The 20,538-nt window shown below is 36.1% G+C and overlaps 2 protein-coding genes across 2 annotated transcripts in view; both read right to left on the bottom strand.

Moving 5' to 3' along the window:
• Positions 1 to 1,361, bottom strand: part of LOC140148010 (cyclic AMP-responsive element-binding protein 3-like protein 2) — a 44,281-nt gene extending 42,920 nt beyond the window's left edge. The window contains 1 exon segment of the mRNA XM_072169835.1: positions 958 to 1,361. Within this exon segment, the coding sequence (XP_072025936.1) occupies positions 958 to 1,050 (93 nt within the window). The 5' untranslated portion in view covers positions 1,051 to 1,361.
• A 5,876-nt stretch (positions 1,362 to 7,237) lies between these two features.
• LOC140148008 (dynein axonemal heavy chain 1-like) overlaps positions 7,238 to 20,538 on the bottom strand; it is a 98,143-nt gene continuing 84,842 nt past the window's right edge. Inside the window, 13 exon segments of the mRNA XM_072169834.1 lie at positions 7,238 to 7,972; positions 8,986 to 9,017; positions 9,019 to 9,218; positions 10,084 to 10,290; positions 11,119 to 11,186; positions 11,189 to 11,262; positions 11,758 to 11,888; positions 13,570 to 13,740; positions 15,289 to 15,465; positions 16,921 to 17,100; positions 18,014 to 18,319; positions 19,116 to 19,319; positions 19,750 to 19,849. Of these exon segments, the coding sequence (XP_072025935.1) occupies positions 7,851 to 7,972; positions 8,986 to 9,017; positions 9,019 to 9,218; positions 10,084 to 10,290; positions 11,119 to 11,186; positions 11,189 to 11,262; positions 11,758 to 11,888; positions 13,570 to 13,740; positions 15,289 to 15,465; positions 16,921 to 17,100; positions 18,014 to 18,319; positions 19,116 to 19,319; positions 19,750 to 19,849 (1,972 nt within the window). The 3' untranslated portion in view covers positions 7,238 to 7,850.

The raw sequence follows: 20,538 nt of genomic DNA, 5'->3' as shown, positions 1-20,538 counted from the left end.
ACTCAGATGGTACCATTCTTGCTGTAAATATATTAATGTCGATCTTTTTCTAATTATTATTTTAAAAGGCGGTACTACACCCCTGGCCAATTTTGTGCCTATTTTTGCATTTTTCTCGAAAATTATATCGCATTGGTGACATATGTTTATTATAGGGCAAAGACTGCAATTACTGCACTGAAAATTCAGCAACTCAAGGCAAGTAGTTATTGATTTATTGATCAAATATTGGTTTTCCCTCATTTTGACTGTAACTCCACAACTGTTGTCAGTCCTGAAGTAAAATTTCCAGAGCAGTAGTTGTAGTCCTTGCCCTATAATATACATATATCTTACTTGTCTCCAATGCGCTATAATTGTTATTCACGAATAAAATAAATCCATATCAATAATGGATATGCCTCTATGTACTGTATCTCAAGCTTGTCTGATGAAAAAAAAAAGTGCAAGATAAACAAATCATGGGTAAATGACGCAACATATTTTTGAGGAGTCATAAAAAATGTACAATTAAAATAGTACTACAATATAAAACAAACTTTATGTCAGTACACTACATATTACTAGTACACATAATAATACATGAAATGAGATCTGCCATGTCAGTGAAAGTTCATTCGTGAGGAATAAAAAGAACCAAGTTGAAACTTCAAATGTAAACAAACATTGAACTTGAAGGTTGCATCACACAAGTTAAGTTAAACTCAAGCTAATTAGACGTTCCAGTTTATTTCATACTTTCTAGCACTAGCAGGTCATTCTCATAAGTATGACTAATAATGTCACTTTTCAGTGATGAAAACCAGTAGTACGTGTTTTGAATTGGAGGTATGAATCACGGTAAAGTTAAAGTCCAAAGCCCGGGTCCAAAGAGGCGTGTACCTGTAAACAGTGCACCCAAAATTCTCGCAGTGCTTCTGGGGGAGGATTCCCCCAATCAATTACGCACAAACTTACCGTAGCATCATGAAACGCGTCCGAGTCAAATATATAGCTCATATCCGATTCTCCACAATCAAAGGGTCTTTCTTCAGTTAGGAGACCCTCCATGGCGAGCCTTTTTGCCGCAGTCAATAGCCGGTCCGGTCGAAATCGGGGGAAATCTGTCGGGTTTCAACCCTGCAAACACTGTCTGTTTACGCTGGTACTTCCTTCCCTGTCGGTGTTCAAATCACGAACAGATTGAAAACATGCACATGCATTTGAGGTCATTTTCTCGTGACCCCAAAACCGATGAAAGCAAAGGTGACCACAATGCGCTTCCGCCGTAGTACCAATTAACACCTTCCGTTCTTTGAATTTATGCCGATAATTGGGTTGGTCTTAGTACTTCCTCAAAAATATATTGATCCACAAGAATGAGTTGATAGTAGTTCGTGAAATAAAATAACAGAATGTTATGATTTATCGAAATTGTATATTTTTGCTATCTCAGCAAGTGGGTGTATGGATACGGCAGCGGCGTTTTACCTTTCCTCACTGACTGCCACGTCGAGAAATACGCGCTGGTATCCAATCAGCGATCAGCAAACCCGGCTGTTTAATATTTATTAGTATGACCCTGATTGAATATTCATAATCCCAGACAACCTGACTGAACTTTTAAAGATTTTCAGACTTGTGATGATTACAAATGATCACGCTGCAGAATCGAAGTTCTCTCTCTCAAACCCAAACACGCTCTGAAGTCAAAAATATTATTACATCATTATTAACCCTGGATAAAATTGAAATCAGTGACATGTTCAGAATGACGTGTAGGAAAACACGAATGGAGGCAAAAAGCTCAAAATACTAGGGAAATTATACTGCTGGGATATCACTGCTGATGTGAATAGGCCTACTATTGCATCAGAAAAACATAGGCCTACTAGTGGCAAATGGTGGTCATAGACCACAAACCTAGCTGGGGCGTGTTGGTGTTGTGGAGGTATCTGACCCCTGCAAAATGCTCCAAAAATATTCACCTGGTATCAAGTTTGTTGTCACCGAGTTTGAGCCCCGTACCCCTTACAAATATCCAGAAAATACATTTCTAAGATTTGACCTCTGCATGACCTTTGATCTGACCCCTGCAAAATGTTCCCCTGGTCATTAGATTTTTTGTCACTGAGTTTGAGCCCCATACCCCTTACAGATATCCAGAAAATTAAATTTGACCCCGATAACCTTTGACCTGACCCCAGCAAAGTTTTCCAAAATGTTCCCCAGATCATTAAGTTTGTTTTCACCAAGTTTGAGCCCAGTACCCCTTACAGATGTCCAGGAAATGCATTTCAAAAATTTGACCTCTGCATGACCTTTGACCTGACCCCTGCAAAATGTTCCTCAGGTCATGAGATTTGTTGTCACCGAGTTTGAGCCCCATACCCCTTACAGATGTCCAGATAATGCAATTATAAGATTTTACCCCCTTAATGACCTTTGACCCCAATTCTGTGTGCAAGGTATGGGCACTGGGTAAAGCCGATGCACATGTGTAAGTGACGTCATTGTGCTATGTAATATGTGGCAGAAGAAGCATTTTGAAGGTATTTGGTTATGTACCGGTAATGCCCTCTTAATGACCTTTGACCCCAATTCTGTTTGCACCATATGGACACTGGATATTTATAGCGGATACATATGTGCAAGTTACGTAATTGTAGGGTGTAACATGTAGGAGGAGAAGCAATTTGAAGTAATTGCCAGAAAGAAGAAGAAGCAGAAAGATCCGATAGCAAAACAGTACCTAGCTCGGGGGGTTGAAAACCCCCCAGCTAGGTAATAAAGTGTATACATACATGTACTGTAGGCCTACATGACCCTGCTCAAGGCATTTTCACATCTTCATTTTCATCAACATGACCTCACCCGGGGCCCTCACATGATATCCACATGGAATGAGGGGCTGGGGGGGGGGTACCTATACCCATTACATTACAGTGGCGGGCCATGTCTTTTTTCGGGGGGGGGAGGGGGAGGAGCTGCGGGAGAGAGCACCTCAACTAGGCCTAATTGACTTCACCCCCAGCCCATCACCACAAAGTGGTCCTTTCAGATCATTTTCATAAAGAAAGGGCACCTTGTCTTTTCAAATTGAACTGTCAAATTGGGAACTTGAGGGTGGGGCCTTCATTGGTGCCAGCCCCGGGTGCCAGCCTTGCAAAGTGCATGACACTTGTCCTGGTTCCCTGGCCTGTGGTGTACATGAACTTGAAAACATCACTCCCCTGCATTCTGCAGGTCTCCTATTCTTTTCAAGCTTTCTCACTGTACTGAACCAAAGAGAATTGACTGAAACTCCAGGGTGATGCACAATGGTGAAATTACATGTATTGGTGTTTTGCATTATTTCACCTTTTTGCAACTCTCCATGAGGCCAAATGCACCATGCATGTGTGAGTAGCAAAGTGCACTCTGTGAGCCTGGTCTGGACATGCTATGGTGATCATGGTGATGTGATGGGGTATTTCACTGACTGAATCCAGAATAGCCAGTGTATATTAGGATTTAAAGAGGCGCCATCACACAATCTCTCTCCTGTCCAGTTTGCTATTTTGCTACCCTGAATGCCACTGACACACTTCAGAGCTCTTCAGCATCACAAGCTATCACAGCTGCTGAGATAATGGCAGCAAATTATGTTATGTCAACTTAGCCATTTCAATTTTTTTGGCATGGCACCAACTGCATATTTATAATTATTACATAAGAGTGGAAAAAGGGAAGAAAAGGAGTGGAAAGAACAAAAGAAAAAAGATCAAAAGAAAAAGAAAGACCAAGAGAAAATAAAATAATAAAAAGAAATAAAATAAAGAACAAAAGAAAGGAATGAACAAAAAATTACATGAAAAGAAAGACCAAAAGAAAAAAAAAGAATCAAAGAAAGAAAAGAATGATCAAACGAAAAAAGAATAAATAAAAAAAGAATGAATGAATGAGAACAAAATAAGAAAATGAAAAGCAATAAGAAAAATAAAGGTTTGTTCATACTACGCTGCACTTGCGTTGCGATGTGTTGCCGATATATCAATTACTTTTGAAAAATTAAAATCGCATTTCCCAGTTACAATGTATTATGAATGTACTGCAATACCGCAGTGCAGTATGGCAACACAACGCATTGCAAAGCAATTGCGGTGTAGTACGAGTATGAACGGACCTTAAGAAAAACAAAGAAGTGATATGTTCTACAAAAGATCAATGACATCCTTTAAATGAAACTAGTTTATCGGCCAACCATCTCTCCCTGTCGGAAATTTGTGAAATTTCCTTCTTCACACTAGTGTTTATTCACAAATGTAATCCTCCCCTGTCCCATAATGAAATTACTGTAGTTTCCTTTTAGAGGATGTCATCTATCTTTTGGGTCATTCCCTAATAGTACCAATACAAATCAATGATACAAAAAAAATAACGAGTCTCATTTTTATACATATATATTTATTTATAAAATTGAGTGACTTCACTCAAAAAATATTAATAATAAGAAAGTATTTTTAAATCATACATTAGTTAGAAAAAGTATGCATATTGGACGGAATTATGTTGGATGGAATATCGCGAAATAACAATTACTTCCCTCAACAAATTAAGTATTCATTTATATTCATTTATACAATGGACGGAATTTCATTGAAATATGAAAGGACGGAATATACTGGACGGAAATATTATTGATTACTATAGTTTTCCTGTACAATGACACCAGGGTTCTACATAATTTTAAAAAGTACCATTTTTGTTTTAAAAGAACCAAACCATTGTTTGTAAACTAGCAATTTGAATTTGGTTATAATTCATAGATTTTTAAGGGAGTATTTTATGATCCTAGCATCCTAGGGCCTAGCATCCTCTTTTTATGACATTTTTCAGTAAATAAAAAGAAAAACGCTTATTCCCAAAATTTCAGTTGATTCTGATTTTGCGAGTTATGTATCATTATGTGTATTACACTTCTCCATAGGCCACTGTGTTTAATTTCTTCCTGGTGTACTGGAACATAATTAAAATTTGCCAATATTGAATCTGCAATAACTATGAATTTTTTGTACATAAACATCAAGTAGCCAGAGGTTTCCAGTGCTATAAAAAATCTAAACTTTTTTGAGACAAGTGGAGGGATGAGACTGTGGATCACGAAATGCCCCTTTAAGAAGTCTACATCAGCCAAAAGAGCAAATATGATAATGCTGGATGATATTTCTGTTCTCCAACTATTTGCAGAGGAAGTTGTACCTGCATATCAAACTACACATTTTGTGGAAAAGAAATACTAATCTATTTTTTATGGAAATGTTACAATATGGCTTTAAATTGTATGTTACAAATTACAATATATTTATACTAAATTGGTGTGTGAGTGTGCCTAATTCTACATTTGCAATTATGTGATACGATCTGGTCCATGGGGGCCAAAGGCGGCAAATTTGAAACTGAGATAAAGGCAAAAATATGGAGTAAAAAAACAATAAAACAATTTTAGAACCATGTATGCTAGACCTTGGGGGTTTTCAGTATATGATAGCCTAATGTTTGTATAAGGTAATAGTGTTAGTAACTCAATTTGTAAAAATGCCTCCTTTGGCCCCATGCACCAGATCATGTCACATATGTTGCAAAGTAAATTGCGGTTGCAGAAGGTAACCCAAAATTAAAGTCACACATGTATTCCTGTTTGTCCCTGTTGTTTTTGCAAGTTAACATTAGCGGTGCCAGGATTTGGGGGGCAAAGGGCAAAATCAACAAATTTTGGCACCTTTATGGAATGTTAAAGTTGTAATACTAATAATGTCCCTGACCACTACTAAACTATTATAATAACTGTTTCAACCAACCTTTTCTTTTGCCATTGTTTCTTCAGTTAGAATATACTAGTGTATAAATATGTGAATGGTATAACTATTCAAAACCAAAATGTGCACACAATTACCGTGACTAGAATGGTATTTATCCTTTCAAATCACCTGTTATAATGTACTGCAGCTGTGCTAAATTGACTGAAACTTCATTTGCATTTACATACTGATAGATGGGATAAACACCCACGACTTTTATATAACATTATAATGTCATTAAAAACACTATACTATCAGTGATCCCCATTTATAAAGGAGTATATGTGTTTAATTTGTTTAGGAATGGCTTCATAGTGAAGGGTAAGTCATTAAAATTGTCATTAGGTGTTTTTTCATATGAAAAAAAATTGTCAAAAAGAAGAAAATGGCAGTGTTTATAAATATGAAGCTCCATTTGGGAATACATTTGGTATTTCAAGTTTAGTGTTTGACCAAGATTAAAAAAAACATGTTCTATGGGCCCGACCCAACCAGAATTTGTGTGCAGGAGAATATTTTTAATCTTGCTAAAATCATGTAAAATCAGCCATTGTTTGCCCAAAATTTTGGGTGAACATTTTTAGAAAATATGTTTTCCAAAAATTTCCAAGATTTTTTCAGATATTGGTGAAATTTTAGGGTAATTTTAGTCTCCAGAAAAAAACCAAAAAAACAGACAAAAAAAAAAGCTGCTAGACAGCCTGTAGAGCAAGGCTTTTCAAAAATTAAATTTTAAATACTGATTAAAAATTTGAATTCTTAATGGCTACATGTCTAAATAAGACCCCAGCAAACACAAAATGTTTTTCAAAACACCATAAAAGGTTTTTGCGTGTTTTTGCTTTGGTGAAAATATTTTAATAACATTAAATGTTGGTTTATATAAAGGTCACCAAAACATTTTGTATGAACAAATATTACAGCAACATTTTTTAAATATTGTCAAAATGTTATTGAAAATGTCTGCTTTTGCAAACATTTAGAACAAATATTTTGTCAACCTTAAATAACATTATGTTAAAATATTTTGCAGGAAACTTTTCAAAATGCTTTGAAAATGTTATTCAACATATTTTACCCTTTATATAACCCTACAAGGTTTCTGGCAACCTTTTCTAACCCTTTGCAATTAAATATTTTTGTATTTGCTAGAATGACCACATATGTGATGCGATCAAGCAAAATCAGTCGGAACTCGGCAATAATAAATTTTCAGTTTCTTACAGGATAGTAAAAATCATTTGCAAAGCTGGATTTTGCAGAAAACCCCATTGAAATTTAACAACCAGTTCCAAAGATATGAGCAATTAAAGAGTTTCCAAAACAACAAGAAACAAAAGAAATATTTCCTTTATTTGGCTATATCTCAAAATCAATATTTCCGAGTTCCGACTGATTTTGCTTGATCGCATCACATATGTGTAAAATTAAAAGTGGACAAATCTAATAATAAAAACATTTTATGGCAAAGAAATACTAATCTATTTTGTATGGAAATGTTACAATATGGCTTTAATTCTGGAAAACTATCACTTCATACAATTCAATTTGCATAGTAATATTACTGGCATGCCACAAGGCATTAATTCAAGTCTTATAATAATCCATAAAGACAAAATATACATATTTAAATATATATTCTTTTACATACAATAATATAATACAATTGGCAGGAATATTGAAATTGAATACAGAGAAGATAACAACACTATTTTTTACACATTTTACACAAATTAATTAAAACCCTTTTCATCACATTGCAAATCTACGGAAGTGAAGAGATAAACTGTAATACCATTGCTTTCAATAGGGCAAAATAATTCAAATATCAAACAATTCTCCGATACATTTTTGGTTCAGATGCAAAAATTGTCAAGTTGACATCCAATTCATTCTTAACACATGGTTTGGTGATGACATAATAGCAGATGGCATAGTGCATTGACTGCTATCTGAACTGAACCAAGTCAAATCGACAGCAGATTGCATTGATCTGAACATTGGTATCTGAACTGAACTGTACTGAAAGGATTAATAATCCAGTGCACATATGAGTGCTACCCCTCTCTTGATCCAATGATACTGTGGCTTGTCTGTGGGGACTTCTACAGCTACGACGTAATTGGTGGAATGTCCAGTGGTAGACAAAGTACCTGTAAATATACAATAATAAAAAAACATTAAAACATCTTACAAAAAACAACAACACACAAGCATAGCCTGGTGAGAACAGCATGGCGCATCATTTACGTAAACACAATCTATGCCTTGCATACTGCGTGACTGATGCAATTTAAATGTGGAATTTTATATTTGCTTCTGCTTAGTGCTATGTAAACACCACCTGACGGCAGTCATAGCACATTAGGCAGGCAATGACGACAAAACTGAATAATTTTCACCTATTACGAGCTGATCATGGAACAGTCATTATCTCTATTTATGAATTATATTTTTATAATAAATTTTTTAAATAAATATTAACAATTATATGAGTGAAATTTAGTGAATTTGCTCTCAATGAGAGAAGACACAACTTATTTTGCTCTGAGTTTGCTGTCTTTTTTGCTACTTATTTCAATTTGAACTTGGCTTCAATTTTTGACTTGAATTTGTTTTTAAACTACAGCATGTAGTTTTTGTTGTTTGCCTTATATTTTGTTGTCTGTCCCTGAAGAACAGCTGTTGTTTAATTATCTGCTCGAAGCGTCGGTTGTTTTTTGTCTGTTTAGTGTTTGACTGCTATGTACACATTGATTTTCATCCCTTCCAGTGTACTGTTTTCCGACACTTTTGTGGGCTCTGGAATTGGCAATTTTGGCCATCGAACTTTGCCTGTTTTGTGCCTACTCTGGATGTTTGGTTAAGCTTGTCTGTTTATATGCACAGTGATTTTCATCACTTGTTCTAGTGCAGTTTTGTATTTCCATTGATCCTTGTTGTTTTTGCAGGTTCAGCACTTACTTCTGTGGGCCTTGGAACTGGTAAATTTTGGCTATCGAACTTTGCCTACTTCTTCTGCCTACATTTACTGTTTGTGTCCCCCTGCATACTGTCTAGTCTGCATTTTACTTGTTTCCCCACATCAAGTTGGTGTACCTTGCTTTTTTCTTTCCAATTATATATCCATTTATTAGTTCTAATTCAATTTTTCTGCAATACCTACCTGCTCTAGTAAGAGTTTTATACATCGGACACATACATCCCCGATTCTGGTTCTTTCCTGTTCTCTGCCGGAATCAACTGCATCACAGGCATCTCTGTGTATAATTCTTTTGGTCTGGACTCGGCCAGCTTGTGGTCTGTTTTGCTCCATCTAGCTCCCTCAACAAACAGACCATAGATGTAGCAGCCAGTTTCTGGTCTTGTTGTCAGCTCTTCCTTGCCTTCACGCATCACCTCAAGGAGAGAAAGTCAAAAAAAGACTGGCTCAGTTATGGTGACGCAAATAAATATAAATGACAAGATCTTAAAGAGAATGGGTATGTCTGCAGTTGGACAATAAAATGAGAAATTTTAAGAAGTGTATCGCTATCGTTGCTGGGCAGGAAAAACCTCCTATGTGTTATTGGCCCCTGAACATGTTTAAAGCAAAACCTCCTATGTAACCTGTTGGCAGTTTTGTTTTAAACATGTTTAGGGGCCACAAGCACATAGGTTTTTCCCATGTTTACTGCAAAGTTTGTATTGATTCCAGTTTAAATCCATACAGCCCCTAGGCTATGGATGGCATGGTCTTAATCTTCAACCCATATACATGGAGAGTGAATTTTCAGTAGGGTTACCTGAATGGGTGACTCCATTCAGAATCTAAACCCCTGTGTGGAAATTAAGGTTGTGTCTTCCATAGGGAGTGTATGGATTTCAACTGGAATAGCTCACTGTGGCCAACATGTCAGTACAAGTGCATTATTTGGCAATTTTCTCGAGCAACAAGTGATACACATTTATTTCATAGAGAAAAAATTCCATGATTTTTGTTATTTTTACAACAAAATTGGCACTATAAGTGTTGGAAAATACAAGCAAATGCATCAACCCACAAGAAAAATGAATGTGTCCGAAAGCAATGTGGGTAGTACGCAGAGTGTGTGCCTAAGCATATACACAATCAGTGCATGGTTCACACTTTTTTAATGTTTACTCTGATTGGTTCTAGCTATCTAAGAGTGCATGATGCATGTTCTCGATTGACATAGTCTATGTTATAAACCCTCAGATCATTAACTACAATACAAACCTATGCAAAGCATAATAAACTTACCATGAAATCAAAGCCAATGGTGTCGATGGAGATGATGGCTTTACGAGCGTAGTTCTGCAAGGTACCAGTCAAGAAGGCTTGCGGGAAGAAGAACCCAGAGATCCAGAAACAACTAGGGATACCTTTCTCTATCCAATTCTGTACAAAATGCATACGCTCGACGAGATCAGTCACCCAGGATGAGAGCGGCTTCAATGATGGATATGCCTGGTGGAAGACAAGAGTATCATCAATAATATCATCTAGTGTGTCACAAGATTATAATCTAGATTATATACAGCATGGTGTACACTTATAGCATAGAGTAATCCCAAGTGAAAGATATTGTCAAACCGGTTCACTTTTGGTGACTAAAGCATTTCTGTGGCCCCATGCATGAACCTGATATCCCACAATTTCACAATTGTTGAGTTATAGTCATGGACGTGTAGAGTAACACTACATCTATCTTTGTTACAAAAAACAAACTTTTTATCTACAGAAGGCAGTATTCTTTTTTCTCACAGAGAGTCATGCACTGAGTAAAAATTTTAAATCAATTTTTCTCAGTTTAGTGTCTGTGTGGGATATCAGGTTCATGCATGGGCCACAGATTTGTTTCGTCTTATTTCTTAACTAAATTATGCAATAAAAAAGCGCAATAATTGTTTGACCCTCGACTTTCTTGGCATTTACCAAAACTGTTTCATGGCTCAGCTGATGGAGAAATAGTCTAAACAGCTAAAAATTTAAATTGTTTTTACGATTTAGACAGTCAATAAATATTTGTTCAACTTTCTCATTCATGTGTAATATGCTGACTTGTATCTTGGTGTAGATTATTCATCCAGTAGTTCAAAACATTATTTTGTAAATTAAATCTAATACTGGAACTAAAATTTGCAATGTCACATCATCATCAATCAGATGCCTAATAAAGTGAGTTGCAAATTTTAGTTCCAGTAATAGATTTAATAGATTTAGTTTACAAAATAATGCTGACTTATGAATTAATAGTACTATTAATTTCAATACCACACAACTTTGCCAACATACCTTGCCAGCCCATAGATCTGGTACAGCATTGATGTACATGCTGTTAGACATAGTCTCCAGTTGTTCGATAACACTACCAGACCCTTGAGAGCTTTCAGTAAATCTTTCAGGGACTGATGAATTACACTCAGCAGTCGATTATACCTGTGTGCAACAAAGATTAAGTTTACTAATTGTAATCAATTTTTTCCAGACACAAATGAACAAATCTGGGAGTGGAAAACAGTGGATTATGTGTGAAACATGTCACAAATGGGCATATGAAGATTGTGCAGTGCCAAGTGATGGTGGGAAGTATATTTGTGAATTCTGTTTGGAGTAGTCTTTTCAGGAATGTGTAAAATCAAGATCCTATATGAAGACAATCTAGTCTAGCCGTATTCATAGGCCCAGTAGAAAATTTGTGTGATTTTGGCATGCAGCCCAAAGAGGATTACAAAGCAATGCAATGCAATACTTTAGGTTTATAATCGTCCTTTTTTTGTTAGGGTATGATGGGTATTCAAGCAGAAGAGATAGTCGCGCTGTACATGGAGAAATCTAATGGTCGCCTATTTTGCAGCCAAACGATGAGGAGATAAGGAGTGCCTGCTGTTTTAAATATAATTAGATTATGTTGCAATGACTTATTTTGATTACCTGATAACTTCTTGAATCAACACAGTATTCATGGATTCCTCATACATGACTGGATGCTTCTTGATCACCATGTTGATGTCAACTGGCAAAGGTACACGATCTAGGATGCTTTTGGCTGATTCCTCTATGATCTGTAATCAACAAAAATATGTTCAAAGTTGGATTGTTAACAGTACGTCATGACAATGAATTATACAGCTCCCATACATGAGATATTCAAAATCAGTTTGCTGTAAGACGGTAAGGTCCGATTTTTCAAAGCTTGGCTAGTGGTCAGGCTTCCTAAGCCAGCAGGCTAGTCCCACCAGTGTGGATCCATTTAATTAATTTATCTTTCTAGGTGATGTCTGAAGTGAAATTTTAAACACTGGTATAAGGCGACGAAAAAAAAAACCCTGTTCTCACTGGGCCCTACCGACCCAGATTTTGAACAAATTGGGAAAAACATTTTCCTGTACAAATGAATGCCGACCCAAATTTAGGAATTTTCAGGAACAAAATTTTTTTTTGTATTTTCTCAAATTGCAAATTATTTACAGAATTTGGTGAATTTTTGGGTCATTTCAAAAAAGAAAAAAGAAAAAAAGGCAGACCGACCGACCCTACTTGAAAGGTCGGTCCGTCCGGCCGTAGAACAGGGTTTCTTTTTTTCGTCGCCTAAAGGACTAATTGGGCATACGCCCGATGGCTTAGGAAGCCTGACGCTAGCCATGCTTCAAGAAACCTGCCCTAAGTGGCCACACGGCAGATCTATTCAATAATGTGACAAGCACTGGTATAAAGGACAAATTGGGCATATGCCCGATGGCTTAGGAAGCCTGACCGCTAGCCATGCTTCAAGAAACTGGCCCTAAGTGGCCACAGGGCAGATCTATTCAATAATGTGATAAAACTTTATCACCTGTAAGACAGTTTGGTTTGGGTGTGGTAAGATAAACAAACTTGTGCTTTAATCATGCTAACTAATATTTGACTGAGTTGCATCTCACATTTTTATCAAAAAACTAAACATTAAGCAGGTTAGACTGATGATGAGCTTAACTACAATTTGACACTTAAAAATGGATGGTCATATTTCATCATATACTATTCTGACCCAACCTGTGGAGTTTCATATTGGTTCTTGTTTGTTTTGAGAGACAAAACATGGGTGTTAGAATCATATGAACAAATGTGTGTTGATTAATGGGTTCACCATGTACTTGACAAAATTTTCCTCATAAACATACATTTCAGCTTCAATATTTAACATGTTTGAGTACATTGAAGTTACACTGGTATCATAATTTCATTTTGTGTTATATAAAAAAAAGAGGTAATGTACAATGCAGAATGGTTATTCCAGTTGAAATCCATACACCCTATAGAAGACAAGACCTTAATCTCCCACACAAGGAGTGTGAGTTTCAAAGGGATTACCTAAATGGGAGATTCCATTTGAACACCCCTTGTGTAGGAGTTAAGGTAATATCTACATAGGGGGTGTATGGATTTCAACCGGAATAGAATTGTGCAAGCTGCTCATCCATATTTGTGACATGATCAAGGGGAATGAGTCACATGTCAGTAATTTTCAATTAGAAGATGTTTACATCATTTTCTGGCAGTTTATGAATGCTACATTTTGATGCAAACCCCATCAAAATTGGACATCTGGTTATCAAGTTATGAGCAATTTATCAATGGCTGAAAACAATAAAAAACAAAAGAATTTGAACACTGTTTTTGCCAATATCTCAAAATGAATATTAGCGACATCCGACTCATTCCTCTTGATCATGTCACATTTGATAAGACATCTTAACTTCTTACCTCATCTCTTGACTGACCGCCACCGGAGGCTGTTTTTGGCTGCAACATTAAGATATTACCCAGCAAGCTAGAGGTCTCATTCAAAGCAAATGTAATATTGGCATTGTCATGCAGACCAAATACCTCTGGTGTGTCATTGATGGGCAGACTACGTATATAGGCTAGGTAACCCTGGTGGGAAAAAACAAGTAAATAGATATTAACTGGACGAAAATATTTCTGGGTTTTCTATAATATTTTTCTTCGCAAACATTTCTCCTTACAAAATAGCTGAACAAGAAACTCACATTATTGTTTTATGTTAAAATGCTTTAGCAAATGGTAACTTGTCCAGTGGTTGCATATTCAAATGATGTGAACTGGATGCCATCATCTCTTTAGCAACCACAGTTCTCTTTCACAACACTTACAAGTGCTTTAATATGGCCAGTACACAAGTAACTGTTCAAGAGACCTTCCAAGAGAAGATCAGAGAAAGAAGGACACAATTCACTGGACATTGCTTTAGGGGTAAGAGTAAACCTGTTGCCAAACTTATCAATTGGACACCCAAGCATGGAGCAGGCAACCCTGGTAGACCATCCTTTACATATGTAGATGTACTCAACCAGGATGTGCTCAACACTGGACTGGAAGCATCTAAAAACATTGTTCCATCCCCCTGTAAGCGCCCACCCAGCGATAATTGGCGGCGCTTGTCATTGGTAAACAAACTCAGACACATTTCGACACCATTTTTTTAGGGCGCACTATCTATGAGTAATTAAATACTATCAGATGGTGATGGATGACTATTTGACAATGTAAAAAATAAGCACACAACCAAAATTACTTTGTTAAGGGATCTAAAATGGCGTTTATTGCGTTTCGACAGTATTTTTGTGGGACATGAGAGCACCTCAGACCTATCGAATTGCATTCTGAATACTGAAGCATGTCTTTCTGATATCAAATAATTTTCATTTTTGAAAATCACGATATAATACAAATTTTATGACAAATTATAACAATTTGATATTTTTCAAATTTTGATATATAACAGTCCTCAAGTAAATTATATAAATCTAATGATATATTCTTAAAGTGTATGTAGCAGGGAGGAAAAGCCGACGGTCAATTGAAAATTTTGAACTTTTATATTGAAGATATGGATTTTTTCCCAAAAAGACCTTTTTTTTATAGTGTTTTGGGAAAAAATCCATATCTTCAATACGAAAAGGTCAAAATTTTCAATTGATCGTCGACTTTTCATCCCACCTACATACACTTAAAGTATAAATCATCAGATTAAAAAGTTTACTTCAAGTACTGTTAAATATCAAAAATATCAATTTTTAATGATTTGCCATAAAATGTGTATTAAATTGCGAATTTCAAAAAATCAAAATTATTTGATATCATAATGACATTCTTCGTATTCAGAATGCAATTCGACATGTCTGATGTGCTCGAATGTCCCAAAATAAATACTGTCCAAACGTTCATACCCCAGCCCTTAAGCCCCCTGGGTGGTTAATGGAATGAATATGGTAATAGGTTTTACATGTGATTAAACCTAAGTAAAGGGACCCTGTATTGGTCAGCAGGCTTTTTATAGGTTACAGCTAGTCTTGGCTTGTGCATTTTGCATAGGCCTGGACCATGGATTTTCAATGTACCCAAGCGTGTGTCCCTTACAGACCAACTTATGTAAACAATCAATCAAAGAAACAAACTTACGTTATGATCCATGGATGTAGGAATTTGTCTGTAGATGGCCGATTCCGAATAGGGGTGCTCCTCCTCAAGTACTTTTGGGGCGTAGTAATCATTGAGGATGTTCATCATGGTACGTCTGTCTCTGTCATCTGTCACACGGCCTCCGTAGTTGATGTGTCCAGCTGTGTAACTCAACACCTGTAAGAAAAATGAAATATAATTAATAAGCCAAGACCACTAGAGCAGGTGTTAAGGGCAGAGTAATGGGAGAGAACATGGACCTTTTCGAGCATCATCATTTCTGAATTGTATCTCCAAAGTATATAAAACTATACATTTTTGGAAAGGAAATGAGTCAAGGAATCCCATGATGACGTCAGATTTTTTCAAAAATCTCGACTTTTTGATAAAATCACAAAAATCACTTTTTTACCCCAATTTTTTTGTGACAACTTAAAAAAAAAATCAGTTTGGAGTAAAAAAAATCAGTTAGCTTTTAATGAAGAAGAGACATGAACTTAGGGAAGGTTTTTTATTTTTTGAAATTCGTCTCTTTTTTGAAATATTGAAAAAACATGTGAAAAAAGCAATTTTGTCATTCTATTCAGCTAAAAATTGCACATAATGGTGTATATTTTTGTTTAAAACAAATATTTTGAAAAAATGAGAAAACCTTCCCTAGACTTTGATGTACTCTAAATGATAGTGCAAAAAGTTTACCTTTTGCTTGCATATTTTTCGAGTTATCTTGTCACAAAAATCGTGCAATATTGTCAAAAGTGAACTATGAGAAATCGACGTTTTAGTAAAAAATGTCAAAATTATGCACAAAATGTCCTTATATTTTAAAACGGCAAGACTTTCACGCTTGTAAAAGCTGTACCTGGTGCATGGTCTTAATATGCATCTTTTTGCAACAATGAATTTATAATGTCTGCTTTTAGTCTGCCAAAATTCAACATAATTAAAAAATAAGTGGCATTTTGACTGCAAATTTGTGTTTTGTTTACACCACATTTGCCGGCGTTAAAAACATACCGAATGCGCCTTGACTGCATTGGACATAAGCGCAGAGTTGCGCCGCGTCATGTGACGCGAAATGCGCGCGTAATCACAATATTTCGCATTCGCGCATTTCTGACTCATTATTTCCGCCAATTTACTAAGCTGTCTTGAGCCATGTGACTTTTTAGAGTTGAAAAGAGTGAAATAAATCAAGCAAAAATACGTGTAAATATTAACAAGTTGTATTTTATCAGTTTCAAGTGAAAGAATACATCTTAGTGTTGATAAAAATCAAGAAATCTCAAATTCGGGCGTGGACGAATGTGTCTTCCATTACTCTGGCCTTAAGTAGAACAAAGCTAAGCTGCATTGGTAGATGTAAAAGCCCATAATTTCATAATCTTCCAAGTATCACATGACCAGCCTAGCGAGTCAGTTGTCTGATGAAGTCTGATGGTATGAGATGCAACGTAGCAAGTTATAAAAGTATTAAGTTCCAGTAAAAGATTTAATTCATAACTTTGTGATTTTAACGACTGGACGACTGAAAATATTCACCATTACCCAAGTTACATTTAACCTAAGTTACTTATGTTACTTAAGTTACGTAAAGTAACATAAGTTACATGATGATTTCCAAACACCAACCTTAAATGGAATATCCTCATACTCCATCAAGAACATTTTGAGCTGACTGATGCAGATACGTAGATCACCAGTGGTGAATTCATACGGAATGTTGAATCCCAGTGGGCCAAACTTTCTCCTCTCGATCACGACACCATGGAATAGAGTCAGTGACAGCATCAGACTCTTGAAATCATGAGTCTGTAGAAAAAAATACAAAGAGCAATAGATTGGATTCAGATGTTAATGAATAACTATATAAACATTACAAAAGATATGTTAAATGATGACAACAACTTGGCCAATTTATCTAGTACGTTGCCACAGAGGCCTAATGGCTAGGTTGTTCAGCTCATGATCACAAGATCATGGGTTCTAACCCCGTCATGGCCAACGTGTTGTGTCCTTGGGCAAGATACTTTATCTTGCTTGCTTCACCCACTCCACCCAGGTGTACAATGGGGAGCTGTTAGGGGGTAGTCATCTAGTACTCTTAATGTTGACAGACAAATGGTGTGGTATATCCTAAAGCCATGATTTCTCCGTGATACGGAAAAACAGAAAAATTCACAGAATTCGGGGTGTGCTCACAGAAATTTGAAAATGCCACAAAATAGTGAAAAACTATGTAAAATGTCTAACTTTTGAGTTGATTTGCAAAAGAAAACAAAAAGTGATAATTTAGCAGTAAAAAACCATTAAACAGCCTTTCTAGCATTTATTCTAGGCCTACGATGCAAGATTCTGGCCGATACAGCTATCGGAAGTACACACAAGACAATTGATGGTGCTTAATTTTAATGGGGATGTTGAGGGAAGACTACAGTTAAAACGTACATATAATTATATAAGACAAATTACACTTTTAAAAACATGCTTGCATTCACTTTTCAGTGCTTTATAATGTAAAACGGACATCGTCCAATTTGTAACACAGAATTTAAATCTTGTAACACGCAAAAATCGTGGCTTTAGTATATCCTATTGGCAGCAGGATAAGGGGCTGTGCAATAATTATGAGGCCAGGGGGGGGTAAAATTGTCAAATGGCATGAAAAAAAAATCCCTACCCCCTCTTGCCCTGCCAAAAAAATCTTGACCCTCCAGTTTCATACCTTTGCAGCACATGAATTGAGGAAGTCATCATTAAGACTGGTGTAAGATTGCAGCAAATTGGCTTTGATACCACGTGGTGGCTCCATGGTCATCTTAGAGCTGTTCTGTAGTATAGCAACAGGGAACTTAGGACTAGGCATACTGGTGAGCCATAACCTGAAGTCTCTGTGCACTTTGTCTGGATCAATATTCTCAATGAGTCTCTCTAGTGAAGGCATCCAGCTGGGTGCTAAATGACAATTCTGGAAGAATACCCATTTGCCTCTGTCCATTGCACTACGCATCAGTGCTTCAGCACGAGGACCCTGGAAAGGATGCAAAATTTACAATGACTCAATTTGGTAATGATGACATCTATCAAATGCACCAATCTTATTTGCTATGCATGAAATGATTAGTTAGGTCAGAAAGTTGTCAGTGGTTAAAATAGTTTGATATACAGCTCTATGCTAGCAAGGCAAGATTCAGCAAATGAAAGCAAAAATTGCTGTTAGCTGGTAAAAAAAACCCTGTAAACTACTCGAATAACCATGAGATAAAACAGAAAAACATGGGCTTACTTACGTCAATGACTTAATTCTTTTATACTGATGTTGCCCAATTAGGCTATTGCATTTGAAATCTGCAATACCATGTGAGTCTTACACAGTGGGAGTATGTTTTTCAAATGGAATTGGCCTAATTATTACTGGGTAAGTGAATTATTTTGAAACCTGTATTCACACAGTATATGGCTTTACACATATATCTTCCACAACTGGAGTGAGTATTTCAAATGGCAGGTACCTTGTCTATTCTAATTAAAACCCATACTCCCTCTGTGGATGACTTTAGCAAAATCTTCCACAGGGGGAGTTAAATTTTGAAATGAAATAGCCCATTGCCTGATAGAATCAATAATATTTGTGATTATCAGCAACTTGATTAATGATTCCATAAAATCACAGTGCACATTACACTACTGTGTCCAATCATGGCATATGCAAAAGTATGAAAGATTTGCCATGATGGTTGCAGCAATTTCAACAAATTTCCCTGTCATAAAATTCTATCCATTGTTAATAATCTAAAATCTAGAGACAAATATTATATTTTATCTACCTGTCCCTGTCCAAGAGAAATGGAAGTCAGTTTCTTGGAGAATCTCATCTCTTCTGCAAACTTGTACAGATCATTAGCTGGATCTGTACCGGTGGACAGTACAAAGACGAGTGGTGTGTTAGGGGATGACTCCTTGAATGAGACAGACAAATCAGCTGTCTGAGGCTCAATGAAACGCTGACCGAGGTTGTTTGACACAAAGTCCTGGCAATAAAAAAGATTATACAAATTGGTAAAAATCATGTAGAATTGTAGTTATAGCTTTATCCACCTATATGCCTAAACACTATGTACAATATATGTATCATTAATTGAATTGCTATTTAATTATAAAATTTTGTAATAAAGCTTCAGCTACATTTATCTATGTAAATATTTAATACAAATTTGCTTTGAAAATTGTGTTTGTGAACTGCTTCCTAACTATTCAATTATGCACAATGCTTCAAATACATTTTTATATTAATTTGTTATTTCATATAAGTTTGAAAATTGTGATTATAATCATGTGAAAATCATGCGTGAATATATAAATTGAATGAATGAGTATGATATGTCTTGCTCTTCAGACTTGTACAGGGGTACAAATTAAGAAAGAATATCCTGTTGAAGAATTATTTAGTTACTTATTTACCTGCATTGCGTTAGTAACTTTATCTGCACGGATGCATTTTAGGACAAGCAACTTCTGGAAAGTGTCTAGTTCTGTATTCCATGAGCCAGGTAAATCCTCCCTGCAAATTAAAAAAAAGGCAGAAATAAATACAACTGAATGTTGAGATACAATAGGCTATTCCATTTAAAATCCACACTGTGCAAGATTTAGCTGCAGTCTGCCACAGAGGGAGTATGAGTTTTGAATAGAATAGACAATTGGGTAAGTTCCATTTGAAATACTCACTCCAGTTGTTGGAAGATATAGGTAAAGCCAAAATACTGGAAGAGTACAAGTTTCAGAATGATCAACCCTGATCAATTACATTTGAATAACATGCTTCCCCTTTGGAAGATATCTCCAAAATCTTCAACTGGGGTAGTGTGGATTTCAACTGAAATAGCCCAAAAGTGATACGACATAACACAGAAATTCAACAAAGGTGGTATGGAACAGTTTGACAGTGATGACATTTAGCAAGAACCCACATGTTGTTATATCTAAAATATCCATTAAGCGAATTATTGATGGATCAATATGATTATAAGCAGCATTTTAAGCAGCCAGAGGACACCGTGCATGGGCATTTACACAGAGAGATGAGATAAATGATGTACTGTTCATCCGGCATTTAACTCTTTTGACCCAAAGGCTGACAATAAAAATTGTTCAGTTCACAAGATTTGTTGCGAGTGGCCTTTTTCCTTGCTATCAATCTTCAATTATGTTTACTTTACATATAGGTCAGTAGGCTTAAGCCTTTTTGCT

This window comes from Amphiura filiformis, chromosome 3 (genome assembly GCF_039555335.1).
Source record: "Amphiura filiformis chromosome 3, Afil_fr2py, whole genome shotgun sequence".
Taxonomy (NCBI): Eukaryota; Metazoa; Echinodermata; class Ophiuroidea; order Amphilepidida; family Amphiuridae; genus Amphiura; species Amphiura filiformis.
The sequence above is the reverse complement of the archived record's forward strand: the minus strand, read 5'-3'. Positions and strand labels throughout refer to the sequence as shown.